General features: G+C 41.8%; 2 protein-coding genes and 2 long non-coding RNA genes across 9 annotated transcripts; 2 read left to right on the top strand and 2 right to left on the bottom strand.

Annotated features, from left to right (window-relative positions):
* Positions 1-314: 314 nt before the first annotated feature.
* LOC107999375 (protein SCAI) lies at positions 315-20,814 on the top strand. Of its 5 annotated transcripts, XM_062077349.1 has the most exons (5): positions 315-449; positions 542-1,051; positions 3,334-4,184; positions 8,035-8,448; positions 10,693-11,067. In XM_062077349.1, exons 2-5 carry the CDS (start codon positions 858-860, stop codon positions 10,935-10,937), a joined length of 1,704 nt encoding a protein of 567 aa, XP_061933333.1. In that variant the 5' UTR covers positions 315-449; positions 542-857; the 3' UTR covers positions 10,938-11,067. The 5 variants fall into 5 exon arrangements, with proteins under 5 accessions (XP_061933333.1, XP_061933334.1, XP_061933335.1 ...); XM_062077350.1 differs by lacking the exon at positions 315-449 and having other exon boundaries at positions 672-1,051; positions 9,747-11,664; XM_062077351.1 differs by lacking the exons at positions 315-449; positions 10,693-11,067 and adding an exon at positions 20,386-20,814 and having other exon boundaries at positions 674-1,051.
* On the bottom strand, positions 2,172-3,904 carry LOC107999377 (uncharacterized). The gene is made up of 2 exons (XR_009830608.1): positions 3,769-3,904; positions 2,172-3,651 (listed from the first exon to the last, which is right to left on the bottom strand). It is a non-coding gene; the product is annotated as an uncharacterized LOC107999377 (long non-coding RNA).
* On the top strand, positions 11,751-27,506 carry LOC107999356 (uncharacterized). 2 transcript variants are annotated; one of them, XM_062077345.1, is made up of 4 exons: positions 11,751-19,012; positions 21,168-21,519; positions 22,895-25,760; positions 25,821-27,506. In XM_062077345.1, exons 1-4 carry the CDS (start codon positions 18,837-18,839, stop codon positions 27,242-27,244), a joined length of 4,818 nt encoding a protein of 1,605 aa, XP_061933329.1. In that variant the 5' UTR covers positions 11,751-18,836; the 3' UTR covers positions 27,245-27,506. The 2 variants fall into 2 exon arrangements, with proteins under 2 accessions (XP_061933329.1, XP_016914610.2); XM_017059121.3 differs by having other exon boundaries at positions 22,895-27,506.
* LOC133666441 (uncharacterized) lies at positions 16,670-22,083 on the bottom strand. The gene is made up of 2 exons (XR_009830607.1): positions 21,676-22,083; positions 16,670-21,583 (listed from the first exon to the last, which is right to left on the bottom strand). It is a non-coding gene; the product is annotated as an uncharacterized LOC133666441 (long non-coding RNA).
* Positions 27,507-27,575: the final 69 nt, after the last annotated feature.

Here is a 27,575-nt window from a genome sequence, read left to right as displayed (position 1 = left end):
GCAATCGTAACGAGCCACGACAACGAAAGTGTCGAGCACCATCCCCTTCGTTCACCCCAGATTTGCAACTGTCCCCACTTTCGAACTGTAAAATTTTAATCACTGTAAAAGAACTGTAAGAGAAAATTTTAAAAACAATAATATTAAATTTAAAGAAAAAAGCAGAATAAAAATGAAATAATTTCAAATTAAAAATCATTCCCAAATGCAATAATTACAAATATAATTAGAATATCTATAATTTACAAGTCGTAAAAGATAGAAATTTCATCGACCGAATCTCGTTATTTTAGAAAGCACTCCAAGGATTAATCCTACATTTAGCGAACATCATTCCTCAAAATTCCCTGAAATCCCGCTCTAAGTTAAACCCTCTCGGTTCACCCCGACCGCAGAACACCAGTGGCGACATCATTTTCATCCCACGAGCTACTACTCGCGCAAGCCAGGTAAAACGATCACGAAATCACCGAAAAGACTTAACCCTCGATAACCTAGCACCGACCGAATTCACCGAATGAATTGATCGAATCCGTTGCAGTTACCCGACGGAACAAATTCATCGATCGGTCCCCTGTTCGCGGCTCGGCCCAACACTAGAGTCTACCGGCGGAGCGGACAGATGTCCTAGGTCGACGTTGCGACGCGTGCGGGGTGGCGTGGTACGGCACGCACGGTGCGCCCCCTGATGCGGGGTGGGCAAGTATTGATTGGGTCGGCGCGTTGGTCGCGACGTCCGTGTCCAGAGTGCAAGAAGAGAGGGTGGCGGAATCGGCAGGCGCCATCACGCGGGGCCACCGCGACCGTCGTCTGAAGGGCCGTCCAGCCAGTGGCCGCGATCTCGATTCACCGAAAAGATGGTCATGATGGCTGGCATGGACGACCACGAGCGAAAAGTCGTCGCCGAGTTCTGCCACCTGCTCGAGAAGAGCAAGCAGCTGTTCAACGGGCTACGGGATCTGCCACAGTACGGGCACAAGCAGTGGCAGGGCTACTTCGGGCGCACCTTTGACATCTACACGAAGTTGTGGAAGTTCCAACAGCAGCACAGGTGAGTGGGATAAGAAAGAAAGAGGAAAGGGAAAGGTAGGGATAAGAACGGAGAGAGGAAAGGAAATAAGAAGAAGGGTATCGCGTGCATCATCGTGTCGAGTATATACCGGAGGGTCACACGGTGAGTCATCGTTGGACAAGGGTGGCCGCTGGCGTGGCCGAAGCCATCGATCACACGCGCACCGTCCTCCACGCCACGAGGTCCTTTCAAGCGATCCGCGACTCCGTCAGGATGACAGCGAGTATGGACTGTGCTCTCGGTGTTCTCTCGATCTCGTCCGGAAAGGGCCGAACGAGTGTGCACCTACGTATAGGCGGAAAACGTAACAGTGGTCGTCAGAGGGGAATGTATAACGGGATCGGTCGTGACACCGTTCACGATCCTTTTACCTACGCACTCGGCCCAACCATGTGACGTGAGCGTGAATGGAGAGAATCGTGCGCGCGAGTGAACACGGTCACGCGTGTGCGTATAGTACATGCCTGCGTACCGTTACGCTTACGTATTCTGATCTTCACGCAGGCATCTCTTGGGGATAAGAGTATTTTTCGTGGATTGTTAAATATTTTACGAATGAGAACATAATTACGTAATTATTTTTAATTAATTTTATATATAGCGTATTGTCAATAATTTAATACTCGTTTTATTTTTAACAGAGTTGATATCTTGACACATTGTTGACACGTTATTATCTGTTCGTACATGCATTAATTTATTAAGCTATTTTATACTTTGAGTAGGATAATTTTTATTTTTCTTAGCGTTAAATTTTTTAGAAAGAAGAATGTTTCTTATATTTTCCTTTATCGTTATCTAAGCTTTCATTCGAGGTTTCTCGTGAATTTTCAATTTCGAACAAGATTTTTTCTCGAGTAGTTTAGAAAAAAATGTGGTTCATGGTTATTTGGCAAATTAAGCACTTTATGAATTGGAGAATCGATTTCAGAGATCAGATATGACTGTATAAGTTTGGTGTGACCTATTCCGAATCTATTTAATGCTATTTGTAGATTTAAAATATATTTTCGCGTATCATATTGTTTTAAAATAATATACTGATTCGAATATCCTTTTGAAAGAGTTAAAAATCGGAGAAATAAACGAGAATTCAAGATATTTTATAATCCATTTATTTTTTCTTCGTCCAATTTGTACATGTTTCTGTACATGTTCAAACTCGCGCAATATCCATTTCTTCACTTTCTTTGCTCTTTCTATTTATGTCAAGTGACTAGTGAACAATTATAGAATACCTTAGACTCCTTTGAAACACGCTCTCCTTTATCGTTTGTCGTGGATTATATTCAATAATCTCTATTAAAATTTTATCAACTTGATGGCATCCTTTGGCCTTTCTCTTGATTGATTCCTCAATGAAAAATCATCAGTCTTAAATTCTACGAGAATAATAAACGTAACATTTTTTTTTAAATCATTTAATATATATACATTCATTGAAAAGTTAATTTTCTGTTATCGTCTCATTTGTAAAATCATCGCACAACGAAAACTCGTTATATACTTCAAATTTTCCTTGCTTTAAAAATTATTACTTTAAAAATCGCGAAAGATTGGTTAGAAGTGTCATTCCATATAGCTCGACTCACCTGGCAAAATTTGTTTCGTCGGCCCACTCGAATCTTGTTCCACACACACACACTTTGCTCACACGTCTTTATTTACTCTTTCGATTCTGTTGCACCGGATGCCCGGTAATCTTCGGCCCTTTGTCCCTTTCCCTTTTGATCGTAAAGTGTCATCAAGTTGGGCCGGCTGGACTGATGGTGCGACTCGACAAAGAGTCAATTGTCTATCCGGCTATTCACAACGCCTCGCGCGCATATATACACACGTACGGTGTGTAGTACGTGCAATACGGCGTGTAACACGTGGATGCACAGCGTACATAGGTAGACACGCGATCGTGGCGCCGTCAAATGTTAATAAATATCGGGGACGCTCTTTCAGGATACTCGACAAAACAATAGGGGAAAGTTTCTCGAAACGTGCGGCAGCCAGTTTCAAAAGTATCGCTGATCCGTGTTTCCTTTCTTCCTTCCCCCTTCTTCCCATTTTTCCCTTTGTTCCTTTCCATCCACGTGTCCATCCGTGGATGATGCTCGTTCCGTTCGTTGGAAAGGAAGTATCGTTATCGGGCGGCGAAAAAGCTGCAAAACGTAATAGCGTGATTAATGCGATTCTGTCGCGTGTTCGCCTGGCAGACCAATAACCATAAAAGGCGCGCGTGACACTACACGCGCATATCGTTGTTCCAGGACGGTACTCGACACGAAGTACGGCCTGAAGAGGTGGCAGATCGGCGAGATCGCGAGCAAGATCGGCCAACTCTACTACCACTATTACCTTCGCACCAGCGAGACCAGCTACCTTCACGAGGCCTACTCGTTCTACGCGGCGATCCGCGGCCGCGCGTACTACAGCCGCGCTGCCAAGGAGGACAGAAGCGACCTGATGGTGAAGAAGCTCAGGTACTACGCCCGTTTCATCGTCGTCTGCCTGCTGTTGAACCGCATGAAGCTCGTCCGTGAACTGGTCCAAGAGCTGGACGCCCAGATCGCCGATTACACCAGCACCTACGAGCCCGAGGATCAACTCGAGTGGAACCTGGTTCTCGACGAGATCAAGGCGTTCGTGAAGGCCGAGTCGACCGTCGGAGTGGTGCACTCGGACACGAACCCGGTTATACTTACCCACAGGCTGGGTCCACAGACCTCGCCCCCGATCGAACGTACGCCACCCATGTGCCTATCCCTGCAGGAGATCCTGATCGTCGGCAATTGCGCCGACCAGGTGAAGTTTAGTGAGTTGTCGATGGACATGTTCAGGATGCTTCAAACCCTGGAGAGGGAGCCGAGGGACGATCCTAACCACCTTCACGACGCGTCGCCGGCCGGCAGGATGCCGTTCAGGCCCGGCGCGTATCCGGGCGCGGAGAACGGGGCCCCGAGGCGGGACAATCCGCACAAGTACCTGTTGTACAAGCCGACCTACAGCCAGGTACAGGTATTCCTCGCGAGCGGCTTCAAGGAGCTGCCCGCTAACGGGGCGCTGTTGCTCTACTTGTCGGCGGACGGCTGCTTCTCCACCGTCAAGCATCCGGAAGAAAGTGAGTGTTCCCTTTGATACGGCCACCGATCACGCTTCCGCGAATATTTTAGAGCCTTGGCTGAGCCGTTCTTTCCGTTTTTGCTGCTCGCCACTTCGATGCTTTCGAGGAATAGACGTAGGATAGGACGTGTATGTACATGTATGTGTAGGCTGTAGAGAGAGATGAGGCTTTCATCGGGTTGATTGTTGCTTGTTGCTTGTTGCTAACCTCAAAGATGAGGTTAATTTATTTTAATGCCGTCGAATGTTTAATTTCGTATCGTGTTGTAGGAATTATTTGTCGAATTAGGAGACGTTTCTTGGTGTTATAGAGCAAAGTTTCGTCAAAATATACGTACGCGTAATGTCTGCAAAAATCCTCGCTTCACGACCTGAAAAACGAAACACTCGGCGTAAACTAGCAACCAGTTGATCGATCAAAGCATCGAATCGCGTCCGCCTCTCGACAACGAAAATAGTTTTAAAAAGGCGATTGGTCTCCACTCGATCTCGTTGATCGGCCGAAAATTACTTATCACGATAGAGGGCAGCCGTTGATGCACGACGAAAGCAAATCACACGCTCGATCAAGCTGAAGGCAGACGCGTGTCGACATTTTCGGTCAGTTTCCTCGGCCGGTAATCTAGTTAGAATAAGCTTCCTACCGTTCTATCGGTAAATTCTATTCTTCTGACGATCCTTCAATGGCAGAAATTTGTTTGGTATCGTATTTTTCCAATTCTCGCGATGATTTTACCTCGTCGAACATCTGCCGCATCGTCTCGAAACGACCGTTATAACGATAAGCTTAAATCCCGCAATAACTATCCCATCGACACGGAAACGACCGTGAAAGGATAAGCCGTGTCGCAACGGTATTATACGGTGGCTAGAACACCGAGTGTGGATCCGCTTTTAAGCGCGTGTCGCTAATTGGATCACACCGAGTCGGACCATCGCTTTTCTTCTATTCGTTCAAGGGCTTCCAGTGAGCATACGAGTCGCTCTCTTGGTTGATTTAGTCACTGAAAGGAACGCTCTTTTCGTTCGGCAGTACGAACAGTATTTGGATTATGTAAAGTCGAGCGCGGAAGACCGGAAAGTGTTTGATCGTAACTGATGATGGCGATGAGTTGCAAAGACGTCGAGTGACGGTCTGTTCCAACTTTTTTTTTTTTTATCTTTTTTCTTCGAAATTATTATAGTTGGAAAATATCGGATATTTCTATTTCGATAAAAATGTATAATGATACGAAAGGAAATAAATAAATACGATCTATATTACACACGGAGATTAGAATACGTATTGCTTTTCGTTAGTCAGAGCTAATAATTGGCTGGAATAGAAAGCTTATAGAATTAGAAGCTTGGATGAGTATTTTAAGTATTTAAAAATATTTTATAAAACTACTAACAATTCTACGAATTTAACAAACTGGCTCTTCCTAATTCACTCAGAGTAATTGAATTATATCTAAAAATAACTTCCCTTCGTTAACACCTGGAAATATTGTTCATTGTTCCACGAAAAAAAATTCCACACAGGATCTTTTTCTTCTTCAAAATCAACATCTTTAATTGGATTCGCGAAAAGATCAGTAGAAGGTACCACAACTCGAGTGTAGCAGAAAGAACACACGCCACCTTCTCTCTTCTCTCTCTCTCTCTCTCTCTCTCTCTCTCTCTCTCTCTCTCTCTCTCTCTGTCCCCTCTCTCTTTCCTTGTCTTTAATTAGTGCCCATCCTCATGAAAGTTTTATGCGGATCGAAAGAAGACATCTCAAGAGTCTCGCGAGATGCACACGACCATGACCCTTTATAGCGGTGCCCGTTGAATTAACTAAATAGAAAATTCAGCTCGTTTGGATAGTTTCCTAATATTCCACGCGTCTCCACCGTTCGACCGTTCACAAACCATCATTTTTTGATCTATATAATATAATCGTCATTTAATTAATGATTCGTTTAACGTTTTAAACGACGAGAATTCGTTGCGCAACGCTTTCGATGTCTTTTGTTGTATTATGTTGTGTATATTCGATATTTATCGATGTCGCATGTAGATAGAAAATATATATATATATATATTGTCGCGTGTATCGAGTGACCAAATCGGTGGTAAAAAAATTTTGATGGCGTATCGTAAAAGTTTTTACGTTCTTTTGGCTAGTTTTTTCCTTGATTGAAATAATGATTAATAATAAAAATAGTTCCTCTTTCTAGGAATTATTTGCATTTTGATAATCTTTTTTTTTATATCGGGAAAAAGGAGAAAGTATTAAGAGAAAAGTAAAAAGAAATATTTCGTAATAATAATATTTAGAAATCGAGATAGAAAAACTAACTCTGCAAATCCACAATCTTCACGTGACCCGTTTTCATCGAAATCAGGGAAATATCAAGACTTGGCCACTGTATTCGAGCGAACCGCTCTTTTCCACTCTCTATTTTGACTCGCAATTTCTGTCCAATCATCGACCAATTTCTCTCTATCCTTTTCTCTCTCTCTCTCTCTCTCTCTCTCTCTCTCTCTCTCTCTCTCTCTCTCTCTCTCTCTCTCTCTTCTCTTCTTCTATAGCGCAATACTAAATATATATACTCTAAGTATATATAACATCCACTGAATGTAACGCGTAAAGCGGCTCTAAAAGAGCGAAAGAAGAGAAAAAGAAGAAAGGGAAGTAGGAAGAAGAAACAAAAAATTGGACTCGAGACCGAAGGTCGACGATGTTGAAAAATTCAGCGAGCTGACCACCAAAGGAACGCTCGGAAGCCGCTATTCAGAGCGCGGTGGGGTTACCGCGCCGGCCGAGAAGGCGAAAACGGTCTTTCAACGAAAGTAGAGTAGCGCATCCGTGCCAAGGTCACTCCGCGGTAGAGATTCCAACCAGTCGGTCCGCTGGATTCTAAGTTTGCAATCAATATCGAAATACGTGGCGGCGCGTCGATATCGAAGAAACCCCTCTGGCCATGTTTCTTCTCCCTGTTCCCCCTCCCTTTCCAGCAAATCTCTGCTTTTAGTCTTGTTAAAAAAAAAAAAAAAAAAGAAAGAAAGGGAAAGAAAGAAAGGAAAAAAAGAAAAATTCACTTTTATACGAATCTGTTTTTAAAGATTAAAGTATTGGTATATTTGTACGGAGAAATTAAATTTGATGGAAGAAAGAGAAGAGAGAAAAATAGATTTGTTGATATTGCGACTTGTTTATGTAGGTTAATTCTAGTGGAAAAGGAGAGCAATGGTCAGACGCGCGGGAAAGTAGGCAGAGTTTAAATGCAGAATTGGCCCGTTCCAAAAAAGCGCGATACAAATTACAATGTCGCGTTGCGATCTAGTCCGGGCGCAAATAAATCTTTCAAGGATAGAGGGAACGATTTTGGTAACGGTCCAATTTCGATCGAGCCGCGTCGGTGTCTCGAAAAAAAGCGACACGGTCCGACGATCTTCTCTACTCATTGTTGTTCGTTCGAAACGAAGCTCGAGCCGGCCGCGCGTGAACGGCCGATGCAACTGATCGCTTTATTTATAGGAGCGCCACCACGCGAGAACGAGTCTAAACATAACCTAAACGTTTCGCGCTTAAAAAGAAAATACTCGTTAAAATCGTTCGTGAAAAGTGTATTTTTCAATTTTCGTACAAAGAAGATTAATCTTCGTAATCTTCGTAATTCGATAATTCGCAAACGTTCAAATCTCTAAATCTAAAAATTATTAATAATCAAATCGAAAAGTTTCGAACTTTTAGAACGAATCTGTCCGAACGCGAATCTCTTAATTTGGAAATTCGAAACACGAGGAAAGGTTTTTTTTTAAGTGAAACCACGCCACGAAACCTGAATCGCACGATGTTGATAAACCTTCCGATCTTGCAGTGGGGTACGACCTGGGTGGCGTTTCCACGTGCAGCAAGAGGGACCCGGAGCACGGGAAGAGGCCGACAGGTGGGAAGGAACCGCACTGCCTATATCCGGGTGACCTCTACCCGTTCACGAGGAAACCTCTGTTCGTGGTCGTCGACTCGGACAACAGCTTCGTATTCCAGCAGATACCTCGTTACTTCGGCCAACCGTTGATGGTGCTGATGTCGCCTCAGGACACGCCGCCCACGCTACGCGACATTCGACACAGTGGCAGCCTGTTCACTCTATTTCTCCACGCCCCCCTAGCCGCGTTTTGCCTTATATGCAACATCGGCAGTCTGGCCGTGCACCACTGGGAGCGGTGCCAGCGTTACATCGAGCGATTCCTCATCGAGGCTTGTCAGCTCGTCACGCACTCCAGATGCGGTAAGGATCCAGGACACGGTTGTTTTTGTTGCCTGACACGGCCTCTGTTCCACTTTTCTCTTTCTCTCTCTCTCTCTTTCTCTCTCTCACTCTTACTTTCTAACCTCTGCCTGTCTTTCTCTTCTAATTGGATAGGTTAGGGGAATGGGTAGATCGGTGAAACTTTCTTGGCTCGGGCCTGACTCTACATATTCGATCGTTCGACTTGGGCGGATGAGAATGTTTTTACCAGTGATTTGCCAAAATGATTTTCGAATATTTAAGTTTTTAATATATCTTTTTAATATATCTCTCGTTTTACGATTGTCGAAATTATTTTTGACAGAAATGAATCAATATATTCACCATATCATTTTACAATTACAATCGCTTATATGTAAAATACATACTTAGATACTTTTAACGTCAAAATTTTTTTCTCTCTTTTCTTTTTTATTTTAAAATACTTAAGAACGGTATGCCTTGCTAATTCTCGATGATGATCGAAAATCGTCTCGGTTCGTTCACCGGTAGCCAGAAACGCGGTGAAAGGGATTTACAATTGCGTTCGAACGATAAACAGAGTTGGCCTAGATCCAACCCGTGTTTATCGCTGAACCGGCAATCTCGCCTCCTAGACGCGTGATCTAGGGTCGGCTACAAAGGGGCTCTCCATTGTTCCTCCCGCGACAGCGATATGTCGTGTGCGAGTTTTGAACGTACGAGTGGCTCCCTTTGTCCCTGTCTATCTCTTTCTCTCTATAATAGCCGTTAAGCAAAGCTTTAATTCGCTTTCGCGGGGAAAGTTTCACCGAAATCGATCTGGCGAACCACCCGGCTATCCAATCTATGGAGAGATAATTCGCTTCGAAACTTCGAAACCACGAAATAACAACTGGGTTCTCGAGTGGTAACGCAACAACAGCAGCAACAGTAATACGCAAATTTGTCGGCCACGTCTCCGGAATCATCGCCCAGAATTTTTCGACCGGATCGCGGACGTCAGTGAGCGATTTTTCCGGGATTAATCGTGAATCTAATCACGAAAATGGCGGATCCAGTGTGATCCAATGATTAATAACGTAGCTAATATAGATAGCATCCGAAAAAACGGATCGTAGATACAATTAGTTAATTTCAAATACTACGAAACTATCTCTAATTATTCGCACGAAAAACGAACTTCTCTAAACCGTATCATTATTTTAATTTAAAAAAAATGAGAGAGGTTATGAAATGAAATTCCATTTTCTTTTCCACTCTTGACAAATTTTTCTTACAAATTTTTTTGACGATAAAAATTTGATTATTTTACCCAGAGAGGAGAAAAAGAGAGAGAGAGAGAGAGGGGCTCGTTTTTCACGCGGATAAGACTTGGACGGCGTTGAATTTGGAGAATCGAAAAGATTCAACCAAGGGAGAGAGATACCTTAGCGGGATTCCACCCCTCCCCCTCTATCTGGTACAAGGGTTATCAACGCTTACGTAATCCCAGCGAGAAGTTTCTTAACCCTTCTTCTGCATCGAGGTCGAGAGATAAACTTATCGCGGACATTCCTGAAAAATCGCGAAAATTTATTTTACCGGGCGCGAGAGTTTTCGTAAAAATTTACGAAAGGGAGCACGAAAAAAAAAAAGAAAAGGAAGGATCAAGTCGGCGAACTGACGTCCCCGATCGTCGCTCGAGCCGGGAAAAAGAGGGTCAAAATTCTGAAACGAAACGGAACGAGCGTACAGAGTGTTCGAAAGGTGTCTCGTCCGTAAATCGATCTATTGTGAGAAGTTGTTTAATTTAAAATTTACGCGATTTTATTTTATTCTCCCTCTTCTCTTTCTTCTTCTTCTTCTTCTTCTTCTTCTTTCTCCTCCTTTCTCGAAATTTTAACGAATTTTACGGAGAGAGAAACGCCAGCAACCACCAGTATAGAATATCTCACTTTTCGAAAAAAAAAATTCCTCCACCTCGAAGAGCCTCAAAGAGTAATTTAATTTCCAAAAAAAAAAAAAAACCACCAACCTCAAACCACCACCAACAAAACTCTCCAAAGCAAAGCAAAGAGGAAGAAAGAGAAGAAAGAAACGAAGAAAAAAAATTACCACGCGCGCAACCGCAACGGAGACACCTTTGCAATCGTCTGTACGTATACACACACATATGTCATAACGTCGAAAGACCGAAAAAAAAAGAAAGGAAAAAAAAGAACCCCGAGATAAATAAAATCCTTAAGCGGAGATCTGACCGAGCGCTTTTACCGGTCCACGCAGAGACCAGCGTGTTGCAATTCTTCGGCGACGATTTCCTACGACTGTTGCTGGTGCGCTACGTGTTCTGCGACGTGGTGTTGAATCTGCACCGGTCGTTCAGGGGTCGGCAGCAGAGGCCCCGTTGCCATCCGCCGCTGCCCGACGCGGAGGTCCTCGAGCATCCCACCCTCCATCACCTGGTGCTCGACCTGGCCGCCTGCCTCGACTGCCGCGACCACTTTCCGGACAGCAACGAGCTCGCCTGACCCAGGCATCTCCCCTGCCCGGCACCTCACGAGTCCACGTCCCTGTTGCCGGCGTACACCCACGACTACGATTACGATTACTGTAACTATAATTGCAACAATAAAATCGTTACACTGAGACCTCATTAAACCGCGTCTAAACGAAGGAGAAACAAGGATGTTTAAATATATAACGATGATAAGGATAAGTAAAAAGAGGTAAAAAAAAAAAAAGGGGGGAAAGAAAGAGGAAGGAGTATAGAGTATAAAGTAGGAACGCTAAATGGAAGAAATCACGTGTATCGTCGCTCGATAATATCGCGATGTATTCGTTGTGGATATCGTCGACGCCGTCTCAGGGTAACCCGGCGTCGTAATTTTTCATCGTCGTAATGTCGTCCACCGTCGATTCGACGATTCGTCGACGATACGTCCGCGAGTTCACGCCGCGTCGGTCTTCCGATTCGCTCGTCGTCGTCGGTCCGGGTGAAGGTGAAACAAAGACAATGCGACGCCGGATAGTAACCGACGCGTTTATCTCTTTCCGTGGAGAGAGAACGCGTGGAAAACGTAAACACAGAGGGAAGAGGAGGAGGAGAACGAACGAACGAACGAACAAACAAACAAAGGGAATGAAAATTTCTCGTGAATTCGTGGTTCTCCTTTAAGACTCGTTCTTATGTTAATCGCGACATACCGCTGCCAGTTTTTTTGCTACGGATTAGTAAACGAAACACAAAAAAAAAAACAGAGAAAAAGTCTATATATATATATATATATATAAATATATAAATATATAAATATATATATGTATATATATATATATAATGAATATGATATATTCTGTCACTGCGTCGATGGTAAAAAGAAAAAAAAAGAAGAAAAAAGAAAAAAAAAAGAACAAAAAGATGAATTAATTATTATTACGTATGAAAGAGAGAGGCATGTTGTGATTATCGGTACATGTATAGACGAAAGAAAGAGTGAATTTGTACGCACTGGTGCTTTGTACGATTTTAAGAAGCTTTTAGCGTGTCGTCGAATGATTCGGTTCGGTTTCTTTTTTTTTTTCGGTGTATTACGGGTTTCCGTTCGATTCTCGATTCGGATCGCAGGCCACGCATCCTTTCCACCCTTCTCTGTCTCTTAAAAAAAAAGATAAATAAATAAGAATAAAAATAACGATATGTAAAACAAGAGAAAAAAAATAGAAGAAAAACGGATCGAAAAGTTAAGTCGCGGCAAATAATCGATCTTATAAAGAAGTTTAAAGAGAATTTCGTTTTTTTTTTTTTTTTGAATAAATAAAAAACGAATCTGCGGATCTATTTTAGAATCGCGAATCAATGGCGTCTCGATGCCATCATGCTTAAAAAACCTGTATTCGACACCCTTCACACAATACACATACACGACATACACACACGCGCGCGCGTGTGCGTGCATTATATTTTGTTATGCGAGTCTCAGACTTTGCGATTCTATTTTCGTGATGTGTTCGCGAAACGCAGATTTTCCATCTCTCTCTCTCTCTTTCTCTCTCTGTTCATCCTCTCATCTCGTAATCGTTACCCACGCAGTCAACATCTCTTTCTCATCGTTTCTCCGTTTCTTGTTTTTCTCCCTTTCTATCCCTCTATTTGTTTCTCCCTATTGTTATATAATTCCTTCTCACAAGTAGTGTTTCCAGATGAACCGAGAAAGCAAATATGATCGACGAGCGAAAATTTGAAAAAGAAACATTCAAAGAAACATTCTTCTCTTGCTCGACATCGAAAATAATATACGTCGGTTTATAAATGGGACACCAGATATATAATTTACCACATTATATTAATATATAACACATGTATTATTTTAATTTTATCTCTTTAATTTTTGTTACTTTCTTTTATTTTTTTTCCCTCTCTCGACCATTCAATCTTCCCTCTCCCGCCCCTTCTCCTGTTTCACGCTTTTTATTATCCTCCTCCGTTCATTTCGATTTTCCCGTTCACAGCTTTGCACAGTAGCCCGCCGACGTCACAGAGCGCCAACCGCGAGGCTCGTTTATTTATAAGCAAAAAGTAGAGCGAGCAGAACACGAGAGAGAGAGTGGCTCTCATTGAGAGATGACGATTTCGCGTCGAACGGCTTCGCGCGTCTACGCATCGCGCGCCAGATCAGTTTAGCTTTAGGGAGGTGAGAAAGAGTCGGGAAACGCGTTTAGAACGGATAGAAGAAGGCGAAAATAAACAGGTGAAAATAAAGAAAAGAAAGAAAAAAGAAAAAAGTAAAAGAAAGAAGAGAAAGAGAAGACGAAGAGAAGGGAATTAAAGGAAAAAGTTCAACTCGCGTTTGCGTGTGTATATATATATATATATATATATATTAAATACTATATAAAATTTAGTATTTGTAAGAAAATAGAAGAGAGCAGAAGATATAAACACGAAGGAAGGAGAAAAAAAGAAGAGGAGGCAACGACTCGAGAACGCGAGGGGAGAGGGGGGGATAATGGCAATGATAAATTCTCGGACGAACGTTGGTCGAGTTATTATTGCGTTTAAGTATATACACGCGTACACGTACACGCATACACGTACACGAGAGAAACACACATCACACGTACACATTCTCTATGTTTTATAAAAAAAAAAGGAAGAAAAAGGTAAAAAGAAAAAAAAATGGAAAAAAAAAAAGAAAAAAGAAAAGAAACATTGAAAAGAAGCGAGGAAATAATTCGCGATTCTAGATGGAAGAGGCATAAGTGAAATAAACTATGTCCTATCCCATCGCGGATGCAACGATTAACAGAGAAGATTCTATATTTGCCGGTTTATAATGTCCATATGTGAAGTTAAACGAGTAATTATCCGATCACATATTGCCTGATATTGCCAGAGAGACCATACGATGATCGATCTTCATGGTAGTCCTTCATGGTTCCCGGGTGTTCGTTCGTCGTTTTGAACGGGAAAGTTTATTATTCCATTGTTTCTTTACTATTATTATTATTATTATTATTATTATTATTATTATTATTATCATTATTATTATTATATCGTTGCTGATTTGGCAATGGACTGCCAATATTATACATGATATATATATCATGATATGATCGATGATATTTGGTTCTCTGTTTGATTATCGAAGTTTCCAAAGGGAGAGAATAAAAGAAGAAAAAAAAAATAGATAAAGAATTAATTGTCGAGTCATCCTCGATGAACGAACAGAGCACGTTTAAGCATATTTAAATAAGAGACTAATATAACGAGGAGTTATACAAAAATAGTGGTCGAGTGAAAAAAAAAAAAAAACGTATTTGGTGATTCGTATCACGAGTATTTTTACACTTAAAAATTGGCGAATGTATATCTCAAGTGGAAGAAACGTAGGAAACGCATTCGAAATCCCCGTGTAATATTATGTAAAAAAAAAAAAACAAAAAAAACAAAAAAAAACAAAAAGAAACAAAAAAAAGAAAATAATGTTTTTTATAAATTAACAAGTAAGAATCTTTCCTATTCCTGTTCTATATATAGGAGTTGTGTTTCGTTAACCGTAGAGAGAACTGTTATAAATTCTGGACGTGAGCGGACGGGCAACACGAAAACGCATGAGAAAAGTTCTTTTAAATACGTATATAATAATATGTACGCTGTGTTTGACCCTTTTCCTTCCGAGTCATAATCGTTTTTGTATACCAATAATGTGCAACTGCTTACTCGTCTAAGTAGCGGTTCAAGTGGCCACTTTTGGCCTAAATACAAGTCTGCGGTTGTCGTGTTACAACGTCATTACAACCATACCACTGGGATTGCGTAATTAGTAGCATTTTAAAGAAATATTAAACAACGATTCGCGTCGATATTCTTCTTTCCTTCTCCGTGTTTTTTAAATAATTCGCATACGTATCCACATGAATTTCTCTGATAAAATAAAATCGTAGTAATTTTAATTTTTCTTTGTTTTAAAAATGACCGTCGGCTCGAGAGCACAAGGTCAAATAAGATTCACGCGTCTACAGGAACTTTTTTCATTGTTTTCGCGTTAATCGCCGAGGCTGGTTCTCGAAACGTGTTACAAAACACCGTTGTATTATCGTTGGTGATATATAGTGCGAGAAAGATAAATATTTTTCTCACTCTCTCGTTCTCGTGCTATGCTAAACCAAAAAAAGAAGAAGGGAAAAAAAGTTGGGAAATATTATTAAGTTGAAACGAACTACGAAACCTACGAAAACCTGTCCCTGGCCATCGAATTAGGACCATATTTCAACAATTTTCTAAACAAGAACGTTACGTTACACAAAAGTGACAAATTGTCTTTGGCTGCTCAAATTGTACACGTAGACGTAGGCGGTTTAATGTACACGAATAGAAATTTAATTTATCGCTTACCCTCTCTAACGCATCGAACCTCTCCTTACCCCATCGTTAATTACCCCAAAGATAACTTCTTAGGGTGCTATAAATATACGTCGATCTTCCAATCACTTCGAAACATTTTCAAACATTTGCATCCGTCGAGCGAATCGAAGAGTAATTTCAAGCAAGTTGCGCAAACTTTAAATAAAAAAAAAAAAAAAAGAACGAGTTCTTTTTCCCTTTCTTTCTGATCGATGTTTAAGAAAAGAAAGAAAAAAGTATTTCATTGCGTGTATTAGAAATTTTATTAAATTAAAAGAAGAAAAAAAAATGTTGCAAAAACGTTGTAATAAAGGGAAAAGAAAATAAAAGAATCAACGTGTTGTGTATAAAATGTTCTAACGATAATTAATAAATTTTTTAACTATCTAAAGTTCGTTCCACGCATCTTTCGATTTGTTATTGGAAAAATGACAGAATACAATCATTATACGAAGGTCCTAATTCAATGAACAGAGGTTATTATAACGATCTCCATCTCTCTTCTCTAAATCACAATTATACTCGTTACTTTCCAATTTTTACACTTCTCACGATCCCCACGCGTTTTTTATTAATTTCATCAACTGTGAAACTGTGCGTTCCTTATATCTATACACTTATGCCATATACCTAAACAGTATTAAAAGGTCGGATCGGTTGTAATCGGTCGAACGTGATCGAAAATTGCCGTTTACACCCGGAAGCCAGGACTATCCCGTCAGAGACAAGTCGAGAGCAAGAACCAAGAGAACCACGTTTAGTCTTAGATCGCTTACTTATTCCATCAATCGATGAAAACTGAGAAACAACGTAGCCGCATGACGACATCCGATGATTGTCGTCCTCTTCTATTTTTATTTATTTATTTATTTATTTTTTTTTTTTATATAGGATAGGAGGTAAAAAGCATTCGAGTCAATCGTCTCGCATCGAACGGATTTAATTTGAGAAAGCTCGGTTCATCGCCCCGTATGGCGAATGGCGATCGCTCTTTGCTCGAACGGAATCTGTGTTCCGTTCGATTAAACATTTTGTCCGTCTCTATTGCGCCTCGTTTGCTTCGTTAGGTAGTGTATCGGTAGTGGTTCTGTTGGATTCTCGTTTCGTGTTTCATCCCGGTCGGCTATTTATTTATTTATTAATGGATGCGTTCAATTTAGCGACGAATCGCCAAATTTTCTATACTCGCTTTTCTTTTTTTAAACGAGAATGCGAATGGAAACGAATGTAAATGTAACGGGAGGAAGTGCTTTGTCGAATAATTTTAAGGATCTATTGTAAAATATTATGGATAAAGTGCGTTTTAATAATTCTGAAAGGAGAGGGAAAAAAAATGTAAGATATGCGAGTTTTGAGTAATTTTATTAAAAAAAAAAAAAAAAAAAAAAAAAAACCAAAGAAAAGAGAAAAAAAGCAACAGAACCCTCCGACAGAATTAGCAGTTCAAGAGAAACCTGAGTAGAAAGATTGACGCAGAGCGAGGTTCATATTGGCAAACAAAGAAGAAATGGAAGAGAAGGTATTAATAACCATATTCTTTAAAAGATTTAAGCTTTATTTCGTTGTGAAATTAACCATTTTCGATCAACCATTCGATAACCCTCTATTGACTCAGAGTTTTTTTTTTTCGATTACAGAAAAAAAATCGTGGATTATGTGCAACGCAGTTAATATTTTAATTGATCTCTACTTGAATCGGCCAAATTTTTAATTGAAAGATTCAGGAGGAAAAATATAAATTCATAAAGAACTTTAACGAACTTAACTTGACAAGTACTGTTTTTATAATCGTAAACATCATAATTCGATATTCTTGTCGATACTTTTTGAACTAAGCAAATGAAAATGATCGATTCTTTGTCTAATTAAATATTCGATAAATATTATTTCTTTATACACATATATTATTTGTTATAACATACATTATATCTATATATATATTATATGTAAATAATAAACGTTATTATATATTTTACTTTATTATTATTATTATTATTATTTACAACCTTTAAATGATATTTGGCGTATATTTTTGAATTATTGCCAATAATCATTTATTTATCCTGCTGGATCACGTAGAGAGCAATTAAGATAAAGTTTCTAATTATAAATTATAAATTATAATTTTTTGATTCATTTTAATACGACGATGCAGCAAAAGAAACGCATGGTTTCTGAATTATAATAGAGGGTTAAGAAGATAGCAATTCTTTTATTATTCTGTTTCATATTATTGTCGTGGAAAAAAATTAAGACTAAGAATCTAGAAGTGCAACGTTATAAACCCATTTACAAGACGAACAGCTAAACATTTTAATCCCTTGCAATATAAAAGTAACTGTAAAAAATTTTTTATATCTAATGATAAAAATAAGTAAAAAAAGAAAAAACTATGGAATTGTTATCTTTTTGAAATTCTTACAGAAAAATTTTTAAAAAATAATAACGTTTAAAAAAATTCTAACACTAATACAATTCTAAGTTCAAAGATTGATTCTCATCCATAAGCGGTATATATATTTACAATTTGATGTATAAATATCTTTAACGCTTTGCTAGAAATTCTTATTACCAACTCAGTTGAAAAGTTAAATTTAAAACGAGACAAGATAAATAAGAATTAAAATAAAATTTAAGAAATAATTTTAAATATTAATAATAAATTTGCATGGCGTTATATCAATATTTTTCCCTTCTGTTTTCTATACTAACACGAATCATTTAAGATTTAAACGAAATTAAAATAAAGATGACAAAATTATAATATAAATTAAAATTCTTATAAAAAAAAAATAATCTTAAATATTAACAACATTTGTAAATAAATATGATACGATATCATTAAGACGTATTTAAAGATTAAAAATAAAACGCTATTAATATTCGTGATACTTCCCTTTGGAAAACTCAATGCACCTTGCGAAAAAAATCAAATTCCCGCGCGCCGAAAGCTCCCTCCACTGCGCCTGCGTGGCGCTCCGTGTAACGACCGCCAGGTGGTACAATGATACGCGCGTGCAGGTGAATTTTGCCCAGTCGAATTAATAGACATCCGACACGAAATGTTTCTATAAATAAATCCTGATGTCCGCGACGATATTGCGTAGATGAGCCAGAGAGGGTACAGAGTCGCCTAGAAGTCGCTGCACTAGTGGGCTGCTGTAAGAAAACCATCTTTCCTCTTTCTCTCTCTCTCTCTCTTTCTCTCTCTCTCCTGTTCACGGTTTCTTCCTCTTTCTATTCCTTTCTTCGTGCAACACACGGAGTGGTGACAATTATGTCGCGCAACGCCAGCATATCGACGTTCGTGTAACTTAGCATTAAGAACAAAAAAAAAAAGAAAGCAACGAGAACTCGCGAAAGAAAAAACGAAGAAAGGTACGCAGTAAAAGAACGAAAACGGTGTGTTCAAACCGGAGGAGGAAAGGGCGCGATCGTGAATAGACCAGACGCGCCACCACATCATCAGGTAGACAGAGAGGAAGAGGAGACTGGAGGTGGACAAGTGGAATCGAAGGGGGTGGGGATGGAGCCGGAGCAACGTGGACGCACCTCGCGAGCGTCGTCGACGTCGAGCCTCGGCCGCGAGGTCCGTTGTGGCTGTCAGTACTACCAGAGCGACTCGCTTCTGCCGGAACGACGTGCTCTCCTCGGTAGACCGCCGTCCAGGACGATGCAGCAGCCACCTGCGGTCCGCTGCAGGTCAGTAACAAGTCAACAAGATAACACACGATTTTATTATAGACGATAGACTTGTAACTGTGACTATTCGAAACACTCGTTGAAACTTGTCCGTAGAATTATCAATAGTTCTATATATGGATTCTATATCCATTTTGTTTCTCTATATACGTATGTGTAATACGTATGTGTAGTTGAATTACATCTAATCTTACGTTTATATGTGCACGAAATAACCAAGCAACCCGTTTAGAAACCCTGCTTTGGACCAAATGCCAAAGATTCGGTATCCAGGCCAGTTCATTCCTTTTCCAGTTTCGAATGAATATCCCTTCTGATAGGCATCCGTACACGCACAAGGAGAGTAGACGGTGTTGTATAGGTTACGCGTCTCGACTATGCTCGCGTACCGCCACAGCTATTTAAGGTTCGCCCGGCTGGCTATACATAGAATCCTCGGTCAGCTCGGTTCCGCGTCCAAACTCCTCTCGCATCCCTCTATCTATCTTTCTTGATATATGCCTGTGAGTTTTCCTCTGTACGGAGATAATCATAAATGTACGTCTACGAGATCATGAAATGTGATTTATATATGTATATCATCGCAATTATGAATGCGTATAATTGCACATGTTTATCATGTATAAATTCAATATTTGTATGGACATGATTGAAATACAAATTTTTACCTCTAAATCAGTTGATAATTAGCACATTGGCAACAAGCATAAATTAATGTTACGATTACAAAATAAAATTGATACTTGTCAGTCGAAAATTAAACTTGATTATTTTTTTAACTTAATTATATGTATAAAAAATTTTTATGAATAATTATTTATATCTGTATGCATAGAATAATTTCAGAAAAAGAATAGGGAGAGAGGAGCAGGAGAAAGGAAAATGATTGCTGCGAGCGAGCAACAGCTATTCTAACCTCAAAATTTGAATTTTAATTTGATGCAATTAAGTGGACATCGAGTTATTGTATGGCGATAATGGAAGTATCATTATCGATGATCAAGTCCGCGGAAAATCGAAATTCTCGATCCTTCAAAATAGCTTGAGATTTTATGTCGAGGATTCTTATAGATAACCTATATAATATCCGAGTTTTACATAGTCGATCATTACGTTAGCTTTATTAAAACAGGGAATTATTAAATTATTAAATTTAAATATATTTTTTATGCAAATATTCAATTTAAATGAAAAAGAATTTCATAAATTCAATATTCGATTTTATAAATATTATTTATAAATTATTACGAAATGTAATTAAAAGAATATCGAAATTGAATATTTGAAAATTTGAAGAAAGAAACATTACATAATAAATAATAATTTTATTAAAAATTCACTAATAAAATTAATCGAGTTTATCATTGTAACAGTATTCCTGCGGTTTTTGGAGAAGCAGCGTAGAACAAAAGAGGAATAAGCAAATATCTTCCTTCGACATTGACCCCTCCCGAACAAACCGTCTGCAAATTAACCTTGTGATCTATGAACATTCTGCTTCAACGCTGGAAACATAATATCTGCCCGATCAGTGCCTACTATTTCCACTGTGACGTCCGCTTCCAGTGAAACGAACACGGATTGACCAGCCTCCGTTCCCTGGCATTTGCTCAATAACAAGACTGATTTTGAAACTAACAGTATTCGTGCTAATGGTACAAATATATCAACGCTCAAGACAAAACTGTAACAATTTATTTAACTTGAACACATAATCTAGTTGGTAAGTGTCTTTTTGTATTAACGCTCAAGTAATTAACATTCAACAGAACATCGATTAAAATTGGGAAATAATTCGTAAATATTAACGAATTCGTATTTAACCTATCGCACACTCCAAAAACCAATATAACATCGAGCTATAAACTGCCACGAGTTGATCAATATAAAAACAACACAACCGCACAAATTAATGAAACTCAACTCGTATTAAACAAACAAGAAATGTTTTTGAAGAAGAAATTAACCGGAAAAGGACCATTTAAAAACTAACAAAATCCAAACTGTATAATAATAAATCGTATACCGTAAGAAAACCGTAACGATATCCGAGCCACCGATTTTTACTCAAAGACTAACCAAAAAAAAAAAAAGAAAAGAGAGGGGCAAGAATGCCAATTAGAGCAAGAAGAAAACGAGTAACTTTTCGTAACAGCGAGCACGAGTACGAACCGATCGCACCGCCGTCGTCGTCGCCGAAGCCGGCGACGGCGCCTGTCGTGCGAATCACCGACACGGATGTGGTGCCCGTCGCTGACAGCGACGACAGCATCGACGACCGGGCACGGCTACCTCCGGAGCTGACACGAGCCGGCGATGTTGTCCTTCCGTTGGACGGCAAAATCGAGGACACCGCGATGGAGGCTCGCGAGCTCGTCGAGACTGGCGACACCTCCGAGGAGCTGGAGACCCCGCAGCAGTTGCAAGAACGTCTCGAGGAGCGTTTCTTGAACGCCGCCACCCCGGCCACCGACTCCAGGACCGACGGCGAGGTCAACACCAGTCAAGTAAGCGTTTACCTTTTTATTATCATGCAAATCATCGACCTTCTATTTTCTTTTCTTCTTTTTCCTAATGGGAATTGTCGAATCGAATTGAATTATCTTATTTATGTATGATTCGGTTATTGTTTATAGAGTATTATTAATTAAGAGATTATTTACTGTTGGTAAAATTATGGAAATAAGATATGCAGCTCTTGCGATGGATGACGCACTGACGGTAGGTCACCAGAACTGGAAGACTCGAATAGTTTCTGAATACCTCGTAGCAAACGGTGAACAAGAGTGAGTCAGTAGGACGTGGAAATTATTTGCGATGCGATGAATCCATCTCTAAATATTACAGTATTAAAAATATCGCGCGAAGATGAATTGGATGTTCGATTTAAAAATCTTCTCGGACAGCACATCGATTAATCTCGCTCGAATAATAATCGTGTTAAAAATCGAATCGAATTTTTCTCTTTTTTTTTTTTTCAAAGGAACTAACTCGACGTCGAAATGAGGAATCTTCCAAAAAGAATACGTCTCGAGAAATGTCGTGCGAGCCGTTCACCCGTTTATTGCCCATCACGGCCTATATTTAGCGAAACATGCGTATAAAAAGCATTAGAGCCAACGTGTCACTGACCATTGTGCAATCGCGTCGTAAAAGCGTTCCAGAAAACACGGATGTCCCCGTCAATTGCACAATCCTTCATCATCTTCTAGAACCTGCGAATCCGTGTGTAAGAAAAAAATATTCCGTGGTTCACACGCCGTGAAAGACAGATTGCAGACAACAACTTAATCTAAAACACCGATGACCCAAATGAAAATTCGATCTCGTCATCGATTTCTGCTCGATTACGCAACACGTGACACGGCCATTGGTTCGCTCTGAAAAATGATAATTGATGGATAAGGATGCACGATTCTATTTTGAGGCACGGCAGCGTTCTACGCGTTCCACGATCGTCGTAGTTCTGGCTTTCTGGCTGATTAACGAGAAACTTTAGACTCGATACAACTCGAGTTAATTGTATTCGATTAGAGATTAAATAATTTTTGATTATATTTTTTAAATTTAATCTGATTAATCCGATGTACCTTTTGCCATGTCCCTCCTCTTTATCCTATTTTCATTCTCGCTTATACATACTACTTCTATCTTCTAAATCTCTTTCTTCCTCTCGATCGTTTCACTGACCTCTCGACATTCCTCGACGTTCAAAAAAGGAACTAGAGTTCGCGTCCAACAAGATACATAATCTCGTGACAAGCATCTGTGCATCGTCGTCTAACTGCATCAGGCCGCATTCCACTCGTTCTCGCGTGTGACAAAGAAGAGATCGATAAACGAACGATTCAACGCGCGTCATAATCGTCACTTTATTTTCAGGTAGACTCGTTGGCGTTGGAGGAGCTTCCCCTTCGTCGGGGCGCCCGTGGCCTGCCCCAAAAGTTGAAAACGCAGGCTGGCAAGCTACGCTCCCGTCTGAGAAACATCCAACGGCCGACGTTCGCGTTCTCCGACCGACACAAGCAGGAGAAAGGAAGCGGGGGCAGATCGGACAGGTCGAGGGCCGAGAAAAGGCCAAGCCGCATGGACAGGATACGCTCCTCGCTCTCGGAAAGGCCGAAGTTCATGAATCTGCCGAGTCGCCCGAGGCTCTCTTTGCCGGACAGGTCGAAATTCCACTTGCCCGAGCGGCCGAGATTCAATTTCTCGGAGAAGGCGAGATTCCAGCTGCCCGACAGAGCGAGGTTCAACATCAAGCGGCCCAACATACGCTTGCCCAGCGCCCTCACCCGCTCCGCCAAGAGATCCCCCCCCGCGCACGAGCAGCGCTCCACCGAGTCAACCATCGGCTCGCGAAAGAACATCTTCGACTTTTCCGCGTATCCGAGAATATTCGACAAGAGGTCGAGGAACAAGGGCGAGTACGCGACCTCCACGCCCAAAGAGTCGAGGGCGCAGTCGGCGGAGAGCGCCACGTTTCCACGGGTGCGGAAAAAGAGCGACGGGTTGAAGTGGGCTCGAGGCTTCGACAAGACCGCGAGCTACGGCGACGAGCAGCGACGCTCGAGCGAAGAAACCGCCGCGGAGAGATCCGAACCGTGGCGATACCCCTCCATGGAGGAGCCCAGGTTGTCGATGAGCGAAGGGGGGGCGGTCGCCATACCGTGGGAGGAGAGGCGCGGAGAAGACGAAGAGTTTCAATACATGGACTACGAGCAGGAATCCCCGGAAACGTCGGACCGTCAGACGCCGCATCTTCCTACGTCGGATGCTTCGAGAACGGAGGAGGAATCGTACACGAGCAAGTTGAAGTCGTATCGGCACGGAGAAGAGGAGGAGGAGGAGGAAGATGCGGAAAAACGAGCGGAAGGCGAGTGGAAAGCGGAGAAGGAGATACGCAGAGAGGATTTCAGACCCGTTCCAAGGTCCAGATCCTTGGAGGAGGTTCTGCACACCAGGGAAGAGGCAAGGTACGAAGAAACATTCACAGCCGTGGATCCGAGAAGATACGGAGTGCACAAGACGCCGTCGGAGGAGGAGGAATACGAGGAAGAGATGGACGAAGACGAGGAGCCCGAACCGTTGTCCGTTCAATCGGACAGGGAGCAGCAGCACTCGAGCAGCAGCTCCTGCGAACGACGACGCCACGGAGTGATCGAGGAGATCGATTCCGACGAATTCTTCCTACGGGAAAGCGGGCTCAGCCAGGGCGACATGAATTTCGGGAAATACTTGACGGGCGAGATCAGAGACGCTTTGAGGCCGGAGAGAAACGTTCTGGCCGACGAGGAAATGGTGCCGATCCCACCGAGACGCCCCGCGAGAAACAGATCACTAAGAAAGGAAAAAGAACGTTCCACGGAATCGTACGATGTTACGCCACCTATCAGGCCGAACAGGGCTCGTCGAAGCGAATCCACGGACGAGCAGGTGTTCCGCGATCGAACCAGAAGCGATTCCAGACACAGAGTGGTCTATCAGACGGAGGGAGAGCCGGCCGAACTTCCTGTGGAGCCGTTGGACGACATCGTGGTACTGAAGCCTGTACGCAGAAAGTCGAGATCCTTGCAGCGTAGCCAATCGCAACTCGCGGCTGATTTTCCTCGCCCGCCGTCGCCGACGCCCCCTGTGGCGCCCTCTCGTAGAAAACGGTCGCGAAAAGAGCCTGAACGGAGGAACGGCGAACTAGTAGAGGCTGCGATTTGCAACGGACATGCCGAGTGGGCCGGCGATGCCGGGAAGCCCGTCGTTTCGTCGTCGCTGTCTAAAATGTATAGTGTTCGGTTAGACGGGCAAGAAGAAGAGGTGTACATGGCTGAAGAGATCATGGCAACGAGCGAAGAGAATATTCGGAAATTGGCGACCAGGCTTGGAGAGGAAGAATACATGGAACCGGCCCCGGTCCCGCCGAAAAGAAGATCCAGATCCAGGGGCACCTCGGTCGCTTTGGACGAGGACAGGACGTCTCATGGCGCGGAATCGTTGCCAGAAGCCGGTTACGCGGAGGAGGATATTCCGCGGGACGACGCAGAGTCGTTTGAAAAGGAATTAACAGGTTACGCCGTTATAGAGAAACGGGAGAAACCGCCCAGACCGCCGCCACCAAGGAGGAAAAGAGACAAGTTTGCCACTGCTCCTAGATCGAACGCACCTAAACGTCCCCAAAGAGCGTACAGTACGCTTGGCCCAGCCAGATCCAACGAAAGTAACATAATACTGACGGACGACACGTATGATGTGACTTTGCAAGCGACCGAGTCCACTCCTTACATAGAAATCGATTCTGATGATGGAGAGCACAAAGATCTGCGTAGCAGCGAGGTTTTGAGTAAGATGCAGGGACGACCGTTGCCAGCGCCACCTAGGCCACCCAGATCCAAAAAGGACAAATCGATGGAGCGATCCACTCGTGAGCTGAGAGAAGAAATCGCCATGGAAACAACCACTGCCACACAAACCGATCCTTTGCCCGATGACGTGGTGATAGAAGAGGAAGTGACGCAAGCGAAATTGATCGTGGCGCCATCTATCTCAGGCTCGCAGATCATGGTCTCCACGGAGAGAATACCAAGCCCGTCGAGCATGGGGGGTACACCACCTGTTCCTCCCCTGCCAATATCGCAGAGACTGCGTAAAGATGAACAACAATCGGAACCGGCTTACGATACCGTTTCGTTAAAATCTCCATCGCCGTCCAAAGAGATTCAAGCTCTCGAGGATAGACATTTATCCGCGCCACATTTGGGTGAGCCAATCCACGAACAGGAACCGCATCTAAAATCTATTCGATCCGCCCTGTTTTCAGACGAGCCTGTGAGGATCTCCAACTTGGAAGTCGGGGACTTGAGAGTGGATCGTCTTAGCGTTTCTCAGATAGAGGCTAGTAAGATCGTTGCATCCGAAGTGGACGCGTTGGTCGTTACCGCATCCGAATTGAAGAACATAGAAGGCATGGGGGAGAGTCTGTCTCCTTCCATTATTAGGGAGTTGATGGCAATCAGAAGTCATTTGGAGACCGTGACCGCCTTCAGAATACAAGGTCAGAGAGAAGAGAGCAAAGCGATCGAGGCGGAACAGAAGACAGCAGACATTCCTGTTGCAGAGGGGCAAAGCGTGGAACGGAAACTAGACGAAGAGACGATTGTTCGAGAAATTGGCGAAGGAGAGGAGAAGCCAAAGAGCGAGGATCAAAAGGTTGTTAAAAGAGAAGTAATCCAGATAAAGGACATACCAAGTACACGCACACTATCAATCGCGCAAGTAGAGAACAAAGAGTCGATACACGCACTAACAATCTCGCAAGTAGAATCGAGCGACAAAGATATTCCTAGTACACAATCATTTTCCGATGTTCAAAACATTCAAGATAAGTCCTTACGAATTTTAGATACAGAAAGACCTGTTTCATTGAGCACGGGCACAGCTAAGGAATTCAACATAAAAGAATCCCATGTTTCACGTCCTCCCTTTGTAACAACCACCCTGGAAGAGAGCACCGAGTTGAGATTATCTTCGGATCGTGTGTTCGAAGCTAGCGATGAACCAATTGATCCAACCTTCGACTGGAAACCGCCAGAATTCCGCGAATTTCCGACGTTAGAGAGGAAAGACGAGGAAACATCGAGCGAGATTAGCGAAAAAAAGACTCGAAAATCGAGATCCAGATCGCCATCCCCTATAAATATCTCTCGAACACGGCAGACCGCTTCCCCGGTTCGATCGTTACCACCGGTCATCTCGGTCACACCGGACACACCAGACAGTGTCACGAGTCGCGGCACTAGCAGCGAAATACAGCCGCAACGTGCTGTAATCTCTTACACGTCGTTCACGGATCAATCAGACAGAGAAAGCCAAAGAGAATCGTCTCATTCGCCCTCTTGCTTTGCGTTAGAAGGAACTCATCTCATCGCATTTCCAGCATCGCAAATTCCTTCACAGTTTTTCTCTTTGGCCAGCCATCGAACCGATACCGAACCAAGTATTACAGATAGTACCAGACAATTGATCAGGGTACTTCGATTAGCTGGTTTAAGAGCAATGAGGCATTTTGTGAATTATATGGCAACCATGGTAGGCAATGAAGAGTCACGGGAAAAGATCAGAGAAGTGGAATTAACGTTGTGCGCGTTATTGCTCCTGGTCGCAGGTTTATTGATATTTTATTTCAGCAATCCTCGAACGATAACGCATCATCATCATTGGGACTATTTTAATCCGCCAAAATAACACAGTAAAGTTGATGAAAGTTCTAATAAAATAAAATTCATGTTATTATTTTCATTTCTATTGACCGCCATTATAAAATAGTTTTATATACACATAACGGACATTCTATTTTTACAAACGAAAAATAATAAGAGAATAGACCTAATACTCGTAGTAAGAGAATGAAAATTTAGTTAGATAGTTGAGTAATTAGGTTTATCTCTGATAATCAAATGTTAAATGTTTGTTACATTTTGAATAAACGTGTATGAGTTATATCTAATTGTTTTACAATTGTTTGAACAATTTAAACATGCCAAAAATTATATTGACTGATAGGTGTGAAGGAAAT

The sequence above is a fragment of the Apis cerana genome, linkage group LG7 (genome assembly GCF_029169275.1).
Source record: "Apis cerana isolate GH-2021 linkage group LG7, AcerK_1.0, whole genome shotgun sequence".
NCBI classification, from domain to species: Eukaryota; Metazoa; Arthropoda; class Insecta; order Hymenoptera; family Apidae; genus Apis; species Apis cerana.
Note: the sequence above shows the minus strand (reverse complement) of the source record. Positions and strands in the feature narration are given on the sequence as shown.

Bases quoted from the DNA above. Each gene is read 5' to 3' on its own strand.
- LOC107999375 (XM_062077348.1), top strand. From the start codon at position 858: ATGGTCATGATGGCTGGCATGGACGACCACGAGCGAAAAGTCGTCGCC. The intron at 1,052-3,333 runs GTGAGTGGGATA...TCGTTGTTCCAG, and splicing joins AAGTTCCAACAGCAGCACAG to GACGGTACTCGACACGAAGT. The intron at 8,449-10,792 runs GTAAGGATCCAG...CCGGTCGTTCAG, and splicing joins CGTCACGCACTCCAGATGCG to GGGTCGGCAGCAGAGGCCCC.
- LOC107999356 (XM_017059121.3), top strand. From the start codon at position 18,837: ATGGAGCCGGAGCAACGTGGACGCACCTCGCGAGCGTCGTCGACGTCG. The intron at 19,013-21,167 runs GTCAGTAACAAG...TTTTCGTAACAG, and splicing joins CCACCTGCGGTCCGCTGCAG to CGAGCACGAGTACGAACCGA. The intron at 21,520-22,894 runs GTAAGCGTTTAC...CTTTATTTTCAG, and splicing joins GCGAGGTCAACACCAGTCAA to GTAGACTCGTTGGCGTTGGA.